Consider the following 15,651-nt stretch of genomic DNA (forward strand, 5'->3'; position numbering starts at 1 on the left):
GTGGCCAGGGGGGATAAAGACCCATGGTAGCTGTTAGCATCTGCAGTGGCCAATGGAGATAAAGACCCATGGTAGCTGTTAGGATCTGCAGTGGCCAGGGGGGATAAAGACCCATGGTAGCTGTTAGCATCTGCAGTGGCCAGGGGGGATAAAGACCCATGGTAGCTGTTAGGATCTGCAGTGGCCAGTGGAGATAAAGACCCATGGTAGCTGTTAGCATCTGCAGTGGCCAGGGGGGATAAATACCCATGGTAGCTGTTAACATCTGCAGTGGCCAGGGGGGATAAAGACCCATGGTAGCTGTTAGGATCTGCAGTGGCCAGGGGGGATAAAGACCCATGGTAGCTGATAGCATCTGCAGTGGCCAGGGGGGATAAAGACCCATGGTAGCTGTTAGGATCTGCAGTGGCCAGGGGGGATAAAGACCCATGGTAGCTGTTAGCATCTGCAGTGGCCAGGGGGGATAAAGTCCCATGGTAGCTGTTAGGATCTGCAGTGACCAGTGGAGATAAAGACCCATGGTAGCTGTTAGCATCTGCAGTGGCCAGGGGGGATAAAGACCCATGGTAGCTGTTAGCATCTGCAGTGGCCAGGGGGGATAAAGACCCATGGTAGCTGTTAGGATCTGCAGTGGCCAGGGGGGATAAAGACCCATGGTAGCTGTTAGCATCTGCAGTGTGAATGTGAACACAAGGAAACAATCAACTTCATTCAACCCAGTTTTTCCTGTTGTTGTAATTCTAACATTTTGATCCTGGTAAATAGCAACCTGATGCCCTTTTAAATGACATGAACTACTAATGAAAAGCCTTTACTACAGGCTATGAAGCAAACAATGGTATGTCGAGGAGGACAGATGGTCTGAGGGCCCTCTCAGTGGTTAACACTGATTGTTTCTCCTTCATGGATATGAACACATTCAGTAACAGAGCTTGCATTCCCACTTGTGCCCCTGTCTTCACATTGTTCTGCATTCATTGGTCTTTGGCCAGTGTTCCAATCATTGCTGACAGGAAGAGCTCTTAGAAACAATACCATCTACAGAGGCTGAGATGGTAATGAGGGTGGTTGGGGGGGTCCACTCACCCTGCTCGTCGAACCCAAACATGTCACCTCTCGGCCGGGTAGAGGAGGAGGTTGGCCCTGGAGGGCCTGGATGTCCGATCTCTCCTGGTCTTCCTCTCTCTCCCATTGGCCCTGGGAATCAGAGGGGGCATATCTTCTCACAACAATAGGCACCTATTGACGTCAGATAAGATAAAGACCTGAACATGCATTGTCTTACATCAGGTGGCGTCACTCCTACGCGATCCTTGCAGGCGGAATCGTCTGCCGTAAGACAATCCACAACATATTGGAAAAACAGAATGAATCTCATACAATCCCATCAGAGTTACATGGGGAATATCAGGATGGATCACCTGTGGGGCCGGTCTGTCCTGGAACCCCTGCCTCGCCAGCTGGGCCTGGAATTCCTGGTGATCCGATTGGCCCTGGTGGTCCTCTTCCTCCTATTGACCAGAACCAGAACCATGTGTTTAACATGTTGAGAGGAAACCTCCCCAGAGGTGATATATGGCTGTGTGTGTGTGTGTGTGTGTGTGTGTGTGTGTGTGAGACACTGTATAGGGGTGGGGTTGGGGGTGTTACTGGCTGTAGTATGGAGGGCGTATAGGGGTGGGGGTTGGTGTGTTACCTGGTTATAGGTAAGATGGAGGGCGTATAGGGGTGGGGGTTGGTGTGTTACCTGGTTATAGGTAAGATGGAGGGCGTATAGGGGTGGGGGGTTGGTGTGTTACCTGGTTATAGGTAAGATGGAGGGCGTATAGGGGTGGGGGTTGGTGTGTTACCTGGTTATAGGTAAGATGGAGGGCGTATAGGGGTGGGGTTGGTGTGTTACCTGGTTATAGGTAAGATGGAGGGCGTATAGGGGTGGGGTTGGTGTGTTACCTGGGTGCAGGTAAGATGGAGGGCGTATAGGGGTGGGGGTTGGTGTGTTACCTGGTTATAGGTAAGATGGAGGGCGTATAGGGGTGGGGGTTGGTGTGTTACCTGGTTATAGGTAAGATGGAGGGCGTATAGGGGTGGGGGTTTGTGTGTTACCTGGTTATAGGTAAGATGGAGGGCGTATGGGGGTGGGGGGTTGGTGTGTTACCTGGTTATAGGTAAGATGGAGGGCGTATAGGGGTGGGGGTTGGTGTGTTACCTGGTTATAGGTAAGATGGGTTACCTGGTTATAGGTAAGATGGAGGGCGTATAGGGGTGGGGGTTGGGTGTTACCTGGTTATAGGTAAGATGGAGCGTATAGGGGTGGGGGTTGGTGTGTTGTTACCTGGTTATAGGTAAGATGGAGGGCGTATAGGGGTGGGGGTTGTGTGTTACCTGGTTATAGGTAAGATGGAGGGGTATAGGGTTACCTGGTTATAGGTAAGATGGAGGGGGGGGTGGGGTTTGTGTTACCTGGTTATAGGTAAGATGGAGGGCGTATAGGGGTGGGGGTTGGTGTGTTACCTGGTTATAGGTAAGATGGAGGGCGTATATAGGGTGGGGGTTGGTGTGTTACCTGGTTATAGGTAAGATGGAGGGCGTATAGGGGTGGGGTTGGTGTGTTACCTGGTTATAGGTAAGATGGAGGGCGTATAGGGGTGGGGTTGGTGTGTTACCTGGTTATAGGTAAGATGGAGGGCGTATAGGGGTGGGGTTGGTGTGTTACCTGGTTGCAGGTAAGATGGAGCGTATAGGGGTGGGGCGTTACCTGGTTATAGGTAAGATAGGGGTGGGGTTGGTCTGTTACCTGGTTTATAGGTAAGATGGAGGGCGTATAGGGGTGGGGGTTGGTGTGTTACCTGGTTATAGGTAAGATGGAGGCGTATAGGGGGGGTTGGTGTGTTACCTGGTTATAGGTAAGATGGAGGGCGTATAGGGGTGGGGTTGGTGTTTTACCTGGTTATAGGTAAGATGGAGGGCGTATAGGGGTGGGGGGTTTGGTGTGTTACCTGGTTATAGGTAAGATGGAGGGTGTATAGGGGTGGGGGGTGTGTTACCTGGTTATAGGTAAGATGGAGGTTTAGGGGTGGGGTTGGTGTGTTACCTGGTTATAGGTAAGATGGATGTATAGGGGTGGGGTTGGTGTGTTACCTGGTTATAGGTAAGATGGGGCGATAGGGGTGGGGGTTGGTGTGTTACCTGGTTATAGGTAAGATGGAGGTAAGATGGAGGGGGTTAGGGGTAGGGGTTGGTGTGTTACCTGGTTATAGGTAAGATGGAGGGCGTATAGGGGTGGGGGTTGGTGTGTTACCTGGTTATAGGTAAGATGGAGGGCGTATAGGGGTGGGGTTGGTGTGTTACCTGGTTATAGGTAAGATGGAGGGCGTATAGGGGTGGGGGTTGGTGTGTTACCTGGTTATAGGTAAGATGGAGGGTATAGGGGTGGGGGTTGGTGTGTTACCTGGTTATAGGTAAGATGGAGGCGTATAGGGGTGGGGGTTGGTGTGTTACCTGGTTATAGGTAAGATGGAGGGCGTATAGGGGTGGGGGGTTGGTGTTACCTGGTTATAGGTAAGATGGAGGGCGTATAGGGGTGGGTTTGGTGTGTTACCTGGTTATAGGTAAGATGGAGGGCGTATAGGGGTGGGGTTGGTGTGTTACCTGGTTATAGGTAAGATGGAGATAGGGGTGTATAGGGGTGGGGTTGGTGGGGGTGTTACCTGGTTATAGGTAAGATGGAGGGTGTATAGGGGTGGGGTTGGTGTGTTACCTGGTTATAGGTAAGATGGAGGGCGTATAGGTAAGTGGGGGTTGGTGTGTTACCTGGTTATAGGGAAGATGGAGGGTGTATAGGGGTGGGGTTGGTGTGTTACCTGGTTATAGGTAAGATGGAGGGCGTATAGGGGTGGGGTTGGTATGTTACCTGGTTATAGGTAAGATGGAGGGCGTATAGGGGTGGGGTTGGTGTGTTACCTGGTTATAGGTAAGATGGAGGGCGTATAGGGGTGGGGGTTGGTGTGTTACCTGGTTATAGGTAAGATGGAGGGCGTATAGGGGTGGGGGTTGGTGTGTTACCTGGTTATAGGTAAGATGGAGGGCGTATAGGGGTGGGGGTTGGTGTGTTACCTGGTTATAGGTAAGATGGAGGGCGTATAGGGGTGGGGGTTGGTGTGTTACCTGGTTATAGGTAAGATGTATGGGGTGGGGTTACCTGATTATGTTAAGATGTAAATGTAAATGTTATAGGTTATAGGTAAGATGCAGGGCGTATAGGGGTGGGGTTGGTGTGTTACCTGGTTATAGGTAAGATGGAGGGCGTATAGGGGTGGGGTTGGTGTGTTACCTGGTTATAGGTAAGATGGAGGTATAGGGGTGGGGTTGGTGTGTTACCGTATAGGGGTGGGGGTTGGTGTGTTACCTGGTTATAGGTAAGATGGAGGCGTATAGGGGTGGGGGTTGGTGTGTTACCTGGTTATAGGTAAGATGGAGGGCGTAAGATGGGGGTGGGGGTTGGTGTGTTACCTGGTTATAGGTAAGATGGAGGGCGTATAGGGGTGGGGGGTTAAGATGTGTTACCTGGTTATAGGTAAGATGGAAGTTACCTGGTTATAGGTAAGATGGAGGGCGTATAGGGGTGGGGGGTTGGTGTGTTACCTGGTTATAGGTAAGATGGAGGGCGTATAGGGGTGGGGGTTGGTGTACCTGGTTACCTGGTTGGGGGTTGGTGTAGGTAAGATGGAGGGCGTATAGGGGGTGGGGGTTGGTGTGTTACCTGGTTATAGGTAAGATGGAGGCGTATAGGGGTGGGGTTGGTGTGTTACCTGGTTATAGGTAAGATGGAGGGCGTATAGGGGTGGGGTTGGTGTGTTACCTGGTTATAGGTAAGATGGAGGGCGTATAGGGGTGGGGGTTGGTGTGTTACCTGGTGTGTAACCTGGATGGACGTATAGGGGTGGTTTGTTACCTGGTTATAGGTAAGATGGAGGCGTATAGGGGTGGGGGTTGGTGTGTTACCTGGTTATAGGTAAGATGGAGGGCGTAAGATAGGGGGTGGGGTTGGTGTGTTACCTGGTTATAGGTAAGATGGAGGGCGTATAGGGGTGGGGTTGGTGTGTTACCTGGTTATAGGTAAGATGGAGGGCGTATAGGGGTGGGGGGTGTGTTACCTGGTTATAGGTAAGATGGAGGGGTATAGGGGTGGGGGGTTGGTGTGTTACCTGGTTATAGGTAAGATGGAGGGCGTATAGGGGTGGGGTTGGTGTGTTACCTGGTTATAGGTAAGATGGAGGGGTATAGGGGTGGGGTTGGTGTGTTACCTGGTTATAGGTAAGATGGAGGGCGTATAGGGGTGGGGGTTGGTGTGTTACCTGGTTATAGGTAAGATGGAGGGCGTATAGGGGTGGGGGGTTTGTGTGTTACCTGGTTATAGGTAAGATGGAGGGCGTATAGGGGTGGGTTTGGTGTGTTACCTGGTTATAGGTAAGATGGAGGGCGTATAGGGGTGGGGTTGGTGTGTTACCTGGTTATAGGTAAGATAGAGGGTGTATAGGGGTGGGGGTTGGTGTGTTACCTGGTTATAGGTAGGATGGAGGGTGTATAGGGGTGGGGTTTGGTGTGGGGTGGGGTTGGTGTGTTACCTGGTTATAGGTAAGATGGAGGGCGTATAGGGGTGGGGGTTGGTGTGTTACCTGGTTATAGGTAAGATGGAGGGCGTATAGGGGTGGGGTTGGTGTGTTACCTGATTATAGGTAAGATGGAGGGCGTATAGGGGTGGGGGTGGTTACCTGGTTATAGGTAAGATGTTAGGGGGTGGGGGTTGGTGTGTTACCTGGTTATAGGTAAGATGGAGGGCGTATAGGGGTGGGGTTGGTGTGTTACCGTATAGGGAGGGGTATTGGGGTTGGTGTGTTACCTGATTATAGGTAAGATGGAGGGCGTATAGGGGTGGGGTTGGTATGTTAAATGTAAATGTAGATGTTATAGGTAAGATGCAGGGCGTATAGGGGTGGGGTTGGTGTGTTACCTGGTTATAGGTAAGATGGAGGGCGTATAGGGGTGGGGGTTGGTGTGTTACCTGGTTATAGGTAAGATGGAGGGCGTATAGGGGTGGGGGTTGGTGTGTTACCTGGTTAAAGGTAAGATGGAGGGCGTATAGGGGTGGGGGTTGGTGTGTTACCTGGTTATAGGTAAGATGGAGGGCGTATAGGGGTGGGGGTTGGTGTGTTACCTGGTTATAGGTAAGATGGAGGCGTATAGGGGTGGGGTTGGTGTGTTACCTGGTTATAGGTAAGATGGAGGGCGTATAGGGGTGGGGGTTGGTGTGTTACCTGGTTATAGGTAAGATGGAGGGCGTATAGGGGTGGGGTTGGTGTGTTACCTGGTTATAGGTAAGATGGAGGGCGTATAGGGGTGGGGTTGGTGTGTTACCTGGTTATAGGTAAGATGGAGGGCGTATAGGGGTGGGGTTGGTGTGTTACCTGGTTATAGGTAAGATGGAGGGCGTATAGGGGTGGGGTTGGTGTGTTACCTGGTTATAGGTAAGATGGAGGGCGTATAGGGGTGGGGTTGGTGTGTTACCTGGTTATAGGTAAGATGGAGGGCGTATAGGGGTGGGGTTGGTGTGTTACCTGGTTATAGGTAAGATGGAGGGCGTATAGGGGTGGGGGTTGGTGTGTTACCTGGTTATAGGTAAGATGGAGGGGCGTATAGGGGTGGGGGTTGGTGTGTTACCTGGTTATAGGTAAGATGGAGGGCGTATAGGGGTGGGGTTGGTGTGTTACCTGGTTATAGGTAAGATGGAGGGCGTATAGGGGTGGGGTTGGTGTGTTACCTGGTTATAGGTAAGATGGAGGGCGTATAGGGGTGGGGGTTGGTGTGTTACCTGGTTATAGGTAAGATGGAGGGCGTATAGGGGTGGGGTTGGTGTGTTACCTGGTTATAGGTAAGATGGAGGGCGTATAGGGGTGGGGTTGGTGTGTTACCTGGTTATAGGTAAGATGGAGGGCGTATAGGGGTGGGGTTGGTGTGTTACCTGGTTATAGGTAAGATGGAGGGTGTATAGGGGTGGGGGTTGGTGTGTTACCTGGTTATAGGTAAGATGGATGGAGGGTGTATAGGGGTGGGGGTTGGTGTGTTACCTGGTTATAGGTAAGATGGAGGGCGTATAGGGGTGGGGGTTGGTGTGTTACCTGGTTATAGGTAAGATGGAGGGCGTATAGGGGTGGGGTTGGTGTGTTACCTGGTTATAGGTAAGATGGAGGGCGTATAGGGGTGGGGTTGGTGTGTTACCTGGTTATAGGTAAGATGGGGGCGTATAGGGGTGGGGTTGGTGTGTTACCTGGTTATAGGTAAGATGGAGGGCGTATAGGGGTGGGGGTTGGTGTGTTACCTGGTTATAGGTAAGATGGAGGGCGTATAGGGGTGGGGGGTTGGTGTGTTACCTGGTTATAGGTAAGATGGAGGGCGTATAGGGGTGGGGGTTGGTGTGTTACCTGGTTATAGGTAAGATGGAGGGCGTATAGGGGTTGGGGTTGGTGTGTTACCTGATTATAGGTAAGATGGAGGGCGTATAGGGGTGGGGTTGGTATGTTAAATGTAAATGTAAATGTTATAGGTAAGATGCAGGGCGTATAGGGGTGGGGTTGGTGTGTTACCTGGTTATAGGTAAGATGGAGGGCGTATAGGGGTGGGGGTTGGTGTGTTACCTGGTTATAGGTAAGATGGAGGGCGTATAGGGGTGGGGGTTGGTGTGTTACCTGGTTAAGGTAAGATGGAGGGCGTATAGGGGTGGGGGTTGGTGTGTTACCTGGTTATAGGTAAGATGGATGGGGCGTATAGGGGTGGGGGTTGGTGTGTTACCTGGTTATAGGTAAGATGGAGGGCGTATAGGGGTGGGGGTTGGTGTGTTACCTGGTTATAGGTAAGATGGAGGGCGTATAGGGGTGGGGGGTTGGTGTGTTACCTGGTTATAGGTAAGATGGAGGGCGTATAGGGGTGGGGTTGGTGTGTTACCTGGTTATAGGTAAGATGGAGGGCGTATAGGGGTGGGGGTTGGTGTGTTACCTGGTTGCAGGTAAGATGGAGGGCGTATAGGGGTGGGGGTTGGTGTGTTACCTGGTTATAGGTAAGATGGAGGGCGTATAGGGGTGGGGGTTGGTGTGTTACCTGGTTATAGGTAAGATGGAGGGCGTATAGGGGTGGGGTTGGTGTGTTACCTGGTTATAGGTAAGATGGAGGGCGTATAGGGGTGGGGGTTGGTGTGTTACCTGGTTATAGGTAAGATGGAGGGCGTATAGGGGTGGGGGTTGGTGTGTTACCTGGTTATAGGTAAGATGGAGGGCGTATAGGGGTGGGGGTTGGTGTGTTACCTGGTTATAGGTAAGATGGAGGGCGTATAGGGGTGGGGGTTGGTGTGTTACCTGGTTATAGGTAAGATGGAGGGCGTATAGGGGTGGGGTTGGTGTGTTACCTGGTTATAGGTAAGATGGAGGGCGTATAGGGGTGGGGGTTGGTGTGTTACCTGGTTATAGGTAAGATGGAGGGCGTATAGGGGTGGGGGGTTGGTGTGTTACCTGGTTATAGGTAAGATGGAGGGGGGGTGGGGTTGGTGTGTTACCTGGTTATAGGTAAGATGGAGGCGTATAGGGGTGGGGGTTGGTGTGTTACCTGGTTATAGGTAAGATGGAGGGTGTATAGGGGTGGGGGGTTGGTGTGTTACCTGGTTATAGGTAAGATGGAGGGCGTATAGGGGTGGGGGTTGGTGTGTTACATGGTTATAGGTAAGATGGAGGGCGTATAGGGGTGGGGGTTGGTGTGTTACCTGGTTATAGGTAAGATGGAGGGCGTTATAGGGGTGGGGTTGGTGTGTTACCTGGTTATAGGTAAGATGGAGGGCGTATAGGGGTGGGGTTGGTGTGTTACCTGGTTATAGGTAAGATGGAGGGCGTATAGGGGTGGGGTTGGTGTGTTACCTGGCTGCAGGTAAGATGGAGGGCGTATAGGGGTGGGGGTTGGTGTGTTACCTGGTTATAGGTAAGATGGAGGGCGTACAGGGGTGGGGGTTGGTGTGTTACCTGGTTATAGGTAAGATGGAGGGCGTACAGGGGGTGGGGTTGGTGTGTTACCTGGGTGCAGGTAAGATGGAGGGCGTATAGGGGTGGGGTTGGTGTGTTACCTGGGTGCAGGTAAGATGGAGGGTGTATAGGGGTGGGGTTGGTATGTTACCTGGTTATAGGTAAGATGGAGGGCGTATAGGGGTGGGGTTGGTGTGTTACCTGGGTGCAGGTAAGATGGAGGGCGTATAGGGGTGGGGTTGGTGTGTTACCTGGGTGCAGGTAAGATGGAGGGCGTATAGGGGTGGGGTTGGTGTGTTACCTGGTTATAGGTAAGATGGAGGGCGTATAGGGGTGGGGTTGGTGTGTTACCTGGGTGCAGGTAAGATGGAGGGCGTATAGGGGTGGGGGTTGGTGTGTTACCTGGTTATAGGTAAGATGGAGGGCGTATAGGGGTGGGGGTTGGTGTGTTACCTGGTTATAGGTAAGATGGAGGGCGTATAGGGGTGGGGTTGGTGTGTTACCTGGGTGCAGGTAAGATGGAGGGCGTATAGGGGTGGGGGTTGGTGTGTTACCTGGTTAAAGGTAAGATGGAGGGCGTATAGGGGTGGGGTTGGTGTGTTACCTGGGTGCAGGTAAGATGGAGGGCGTATAGGGGTGGGGGTTGGTGTGTTACCTGGTTATAGGTAAGATGGAGGGCGTATAGGGGTGGGGGTTGGTGTGTTACCTGGTTATAGGTAAGATGGAGGGCATATAGGGGTGGGGGTTGGTGTGTTACCTGGTTATAGGTAAGATGGAGGGTGTATAGGGGTGGGGGTTGGTGTGTTACCTGGTTATAGGTAAGATGGAGGGCGTATAGGGGTGGGGGTTGGTGTGTTACATGGTTATAGGTAAGATGGAGGGCGTATAGGGGTGGGGGTTGGTGTGTTACCTGGTTATAGGTAAGATGGAGGGCGTATAGGGGTGGGGTTGGTGTGTTACCTGGTTATAGGTAAGATGGAGGGCGTATAGGGGTGGGGTTGGTGTGTTACCTGGTTATAGGTAAGATGGAGGGCGTATAGGGGTGGGGTTGGTGTGTTACCTGGGTGCAGGTAAGATGGAGGGCGTATAGGGGTGGGGGTTGGTGTGTTACCTGGTTATAGGTAAGATGGAGGGCGTATAGGGGTGGGGGTTGGTGTGTTACCTGGTTATAGGTAAGATGGAGGGCGTATAGGGGTGGGGTTGGTGTGTTACCTGGTTATAGGTAAGATGGAGGGCGTATAGGGGTGGGGGTTGGTGTGTTACCTGGTTATAGGTAAGATGGAGGGCGAATAGGGGTGGGGGTTGGTGTGTTACCTGGTTATAGGTAAGATGGAGGGCGTATAGGGGTGGGGGTTGGTGTGTTACCTGGTTATAGGTAAGATGGAGGGCGTATATGGGTGGGGTTGGTGTTTTACCTGGGTGCAGGTAAGATGGAGGGCGTATAGGGGTGGGGTTGGTGTGTTACCTGGGTGCAGGTAAGATGGAGGACGTATAGGGGTGGGGTTGGTGTGTTACCTGGGTGCAGGTAAGATGGAGGGCGTATAGGGGTGGGGTTGGTGTGTTACCTGGGTGCAGGTAAGATGGAGGGCGTATAGGGGTGGGGTTGGTGTGTTACCTGGGTGCAGGTAAGATGGAGGCGTATAGGGGTAGGGGTGGGGGGTTGTGTTACCTGGGTGCAGGTAAGATGGAGGGCGTATAGGGGTGGGGTTGGTATGTTACCTGGTTATAGGTAAGATGGAGGGCGTATAGGGGTGGGGGTTGGTGTGTTACCTGGTTATAGGTAAGATGGAGGGCGTATAGGGGTGGGGTTGGTGTGTTACCTGGGTGCAGGTAAGATGGAGGGCGTATAGGGGTGGGGGTTGGTGTGTTACCTGGTTATAGGTAAGATGGAGGGCGTATAGGGGTGGGGTTGGTGTGTTACCTGGGTGCAGGTAAGATGGAGGGCGTATAGGGGTGGGGGTTGGTGTGTTACCTGGTTATAGGTAAGATGGAGGGCGTATAGGGGTGGGGTTGGTGGTTACCTGGTTATAGGTAAGATGGAGGGCGTATAGGGGTGGGGGTTGGTGTGTTACCTGGTTATAGGTAAGATGGAGGGTGTATAGGGGTGGGGGGTTGGTGTGTTACCTGGTTATAGGTAAGATGGAGGGCGTATAGGGGTGTGTGTTACATGGTTATAGGTAAGATGGAGGGCGTATAGGGGTGGGGGGTTGGTGTGTTACCTGGTTATAGGTAAGATGGAGGGCGTATAGGGGTGGGGTTGGTGTGTTACCTGGTTATAGGTAAGATGGAGGGCGTTGGTGTGTTACCTGGTTATAGGTAAGATGGAGGGCGTATAGGGGTGGGGTTGGTGTGTTACCTGGTTATAGGTAAGATGGAGGGCGTATAGGGGTGGGGGTTGGTGTGTTACCTGGTTATAGGTAAGATGGAGGGCGTATAGGGGTGGGGGTTGGTGTGTTACCTGGTTATAGGTAAGATGGAGGGCGTATAGGGGTGGGGGTTGGTGTGTTACCTGGTTATAGGTAAGATGGAGGGCGTATAGGGGTGGGGGTTGGTGTGTTACCTGGTTATAGGTAAGATGGAGGGCGTATAGGGGGGGGGTTGGTGTGTTACCTGGGTATAGGTAAGATGGAGGGCGTATAGGGGTGGGGTTGGTGTGTTACCTGGGTGCAGGTAAGATGGAGGGCGTATAGGGGTGGGGTTGGTGTGTTACCTGGGTGCAGGTAAGATGGAGGGCGTATAGGGGTGGGGTTGGTGTGTTACCTGGGTGCAGGTAAGATGGAGGGCGTATAGGGGTGGGGTTGGTGTGTTACCTGGGTGCAGGTAAGATGGAGGGCGTATAGGGGTGGGGTTGGTGTGTTACCTGGTTGCAGGTAAGATGGAGGGCGTATAGGGGTGGGGTTGGTGTGTTACCTGGTTATAGGTAAGATGGAGGGCGTATAGGGGTGGGGGTTGGTGTGTTACCTGGTTATAGGTAAGATGGAGGGCGTATAGGGGTGGGGTTGGTGTGTTACCTGGGTGCAGGTAAGATGTTAGGGGTGGGGTTGGTGTGTTACCTGGGTGCAGGTAAGATGGAGGGCGTATAGGGGTGGGGTTGGTGTGTTACCTGGTTATAGGTAAGATGGAGGGCGTATAGGGGTGGGGTTGGTGTGTTACCTGGGTGCAGGTAAGATGGAGGGCGTATAGGGGTGGGGTTGGTGTGTTACCTGGGTGCAGGTAAGATGGAGGGCGTATAGGGGTGGGGGTTGGTGTGTTACCTGGTTATAGGTAAGATGGAGGGCGTATAGGGGTGGGGGTTGGTGTGTTACCTGGTTATAGGTAAGATGGTATAGGGGGGGGGGTTGGTGTGTTACCTAGTTATAGGTAAGATGGAGGGCGTATAGGGGTGGGGGTTGGTGTGTTACCTGGTTATAGGTAAGATGGAGGGCGTATAGGGGTGGGGTTGGTGTGTTACCTGGGTGCAGGTAAGATGGAGGGCGTATATGGTGTTAGGTGCAGGTAAGATGGAGGCGTATAGGGGGGGGTTGGTGTGTTACCTGGGTGCAGGTAAGATGGAGGGCGTATAGGGGGGGGGTTGGTGTGTTACCTGGTTATAGGTAAGATGGAGGGCGTATAGGGGTGGGGGTTGGTGTGTTACCTGGTTATAGGTAAGATGGAGGGCGTATAGGGGTGGGGGTTGGTGTGTTACCTGGGTGCAGGTAAGATGGAGGGCGATAGGGGTGGGGTTGGTGTGTTAGGGGATGGGGTATTGGGGTTGGTGTGTTACCTGGTTATAGGTAAGATGGAGGGCGTATAGGGTGTTACCTGGGGGTAAGATGGTATAGGGGTGGGGTTGGTGTGTTACCTGCATGTAAGATTATAGGTAAGATGGAGATGGAGGGCGTATAGGGGTGGGGGGTTGGTGTGTTACCTGGTTATAGGTAAGATGGAGGGCGTATAGGGGGGGGTTGGTGTGTTACCTGGTAAGATATAGGTAAGTTACCTGGGTGCAGGTAAGATGGAGGCGTATAGGGGTGGGGTTGGTGTGTTACCTGGTTATAGGTAAGATGGAGGGCGTATAGGGGTGGGGGTTGGTGTGTTACCTGGTTATAGGTAAGATGGAGGGCGTATAGGGGTGGGGGGGTTACCTGGGTGCAGGGGTTGGTGTGTTACCTGGTTATAGGTAAGATGGAGGGCGTATAGGGGTAGGGGTTGGTGTGTTACCTGGTTATAGGTAAGATGGAGGGCGTATATGGGTGGGGGTTGGTGTGTTACCTGGTTATAGGTAAGATGGAGGGCGTATGGGGATGGCGGTTGGTGTGTTACCTGGTTATAGGTAAGATGGAGGGCGTATAGGGGTGGGGGTTGGTGTGTTACCTGGTTATAGGTAAGATGGAGGACGTATAGGGGTGGGGGTTGGTGTGTTACCTGGTTATAGGTAAGATGGAGGGCGTATAGGGGTGGGGGTTGGTGTGTTACCTGGTTATAGGTAAGATGGAGGGCGTATAGGGGTGGGGGTTGGTGTGTTACCTGGTTATAGGTAAGATGGAGGGCGTATAGGGGTGGGGGTTGGTGTGTTACCTGGTTATAGGTAAGATGGAGGGCGTATAGGGGTGGGGGTTTGTGTGTTACCTGGTTATAGGTAAGATGGAGGGCGTATAGGGGTGGGGGGTTGGTGTGTTACCTGGTTATAGGTAAGATGGAGGGCGTATAGGGGTGGGGGTTGGTGTGTTACCTGGTTATAGGTAAGATGGAGGGCGTATAGGGGTGGGGGTTGGTGTGTTACCTGGTTATAGGTAAGATGGAGTGCGTATATGGCTGGGGGTTGGTGTGTTACCTGGTTATAGGTAAGATGGAGGGCGTATAGGGGTGGGGGTTGGTATGTTACCTGGTTATAGGTAAGATGGAGGGCGTATGGGGTTGGCGGTTGGTGTGTTACCTGGTTATAGTTAAGATGGAGGGCGTATAGGGGTGGGGGTTGGTGTGTTACCTGGTTATAGGTAAGATGGAGGGCGTATAGGGGTGGGGGTTGGTGTGTTACCTGGTTATAGGTAAGATGGAGGGCGTATAGGGGTGGGGGTTGGTGTGTTACCTGGGTGCAGGTAAGATGGAGGGCGTATAGGGGTGGGGTTGGTGTGTTACCTGGTTATAGGTAAGATGGAGGGCGTATAGGGGTGGGGGGTTGGGGTGTTACCTGGTTATAGGTAAGATGGAGGGCGTATAGGGGTGGGGGTTGGTGTGTTACCTGGTTATAGGTAAGATGGAGGGCGTATATGGGTGGGGGGTTGGTGTGTTACCTGGTTATAGGTAAGATGGAGGGCGTATAGGGGTGGGGGTTGGTATGTTACCTGGTTATAGGTAAGATGGAGGGCGTATGGGGTTGGCGGTTGGTGTGTTACCTGGTTATAGGTAAGATGGAGGGCGTATAGGGGTGGGGGTTGGTGTGTTACCTGGTTATTGGTAAGATGGAGGACGTATAGGGGTGGGGGTTGGTGTGTTACCTGGTTATAGGTAAGATGGAGGACGTATAGGGGTGGGGGTTGGTGTGTTACCTGGTTATAGGTAAGATGGAGGGCGTATAGGGTTGGGGGTTGGTGTGTTACCTGGTTATAGGTAAGATGGAGGGCGTATAGGGGTGGGGGTTTGTGTGTTACCTGGTTATAGGTAAGATGGAGGACGTATAGGGGTGGGGGTTGGTGTGTTACCTGGTTATAGGTAAGATGGAGGGCGTATAGGGGTGGGGGGTTTGTGTGTTACCTGGTTATAGGTAAGATGGAGGACGTATAGGGGTGGGGGTTGGTGTGTTACCTGGTTATAGGTAAGATGGAGGCGTATAGGGGTGGGGGTTGGTGTGTTACCTGGTTATAGGTAAGATGGAGGGCGTATAGGGTTGGGGGTTGGTGTGTTACCTGGTTATAGGTAAGATGGAGGGTTACCTGGTTATAGGTAAGGGTGGGGGTTGGTGTGTTACCTGGTTATAGGTAAGATGGAGGGCGTATAGGGGTGGGGGTTGGTGTGTTACCTGGTTATAGGTAAGATGGAGGGCGTATAGGGGTGGGGTTGGTGTGTTACCTGGTTATAGGTAAGATGGAGGGCGTATAGGGGTGGGGGTTGGTGTGTTACCTGGTTATAGGTAAGATGGAGGACGTATAGGGGTGGGGGTTGGTGTGTTACCTGGTTATAGGTAAGATGGAGGACGTATAGGGGTGGGGGTTGGTGTGTTACCTGGTTATAGGTAAGATGGAGGGCGTATAGGGGTGGGGGTTGGTGTGTTACCTGGTTATAGGTAAGATGGAGGGCGTATAGTGGTGGGGTTGGTGTGTTACCTGGTTATAGGTAAGATGGAGGGCGTATAGGGGTGGGGGTTGGTGTGTTACCTGGTTATAGGTAAGATGGAGGGTGTATAGGGGTGGGGTTGGTGTGTTACCTGGTTATAGGTAAGATTATAGGGGTGGGGGTTGGTGTGTTACCTGGTTATAGGTAAGATGGAGGGTGTATAGGGGTGGGGTTGGTGTGTTACCTGGGTGCAGGTAAGATGGAGGGCGTATAGGGGTGGGGTTGGTGTGTTACCTGGTTATAGGTAAGATGGAGGACGTATAGGGGTGGGGGTTGGTGT

The 15,651-nt window shown here is 52.4% G+C and overlaps 1 protein-coding gene across 1 annotated transcript in view; it reads right to left on the reverse strand.

Annotated features, from left to right (window-relative positions):
- The window catches only part of LOC115137734 (collagen alpha-1(XXVI) chain-like), a 60,096-nt gene that overhangs the window by 19,745 nt on the left and 24,700 nt on the right, over positions 1-15,651 (reverse strand). The window contains exons 6-7 of the mRNA XM_065024206.1: positions 1,422-1,511; positions 1,087-1,197 (exon numbers count right to left, since the gene is read on the reverse strand). Of these exons, the coding sequence (XP_064880278.1) occupies positions 1,087-1,197; positions 1,422-1,511 (201 nt within the window). The remainder of the gene's footprint in view (positions 1-1,086; positions 1,198-1,421; positions 1,512-15,651) is intronic.

Source organism: Oncorhynchus nerka, linkage group LG11 (assembly GCF_034236695.1).
Source record: "Oncorhynchus nerka isolate Pitt River linkage group LG11, Oner_Uvic_2.0, whole genome shotgun sequence".
NCBI lineage: Eukaryota > Metazoa > Chordata > Actinopteri > Salmoniformes > Salmonidae > Oncorhynchus > Oncorhynchus nerka.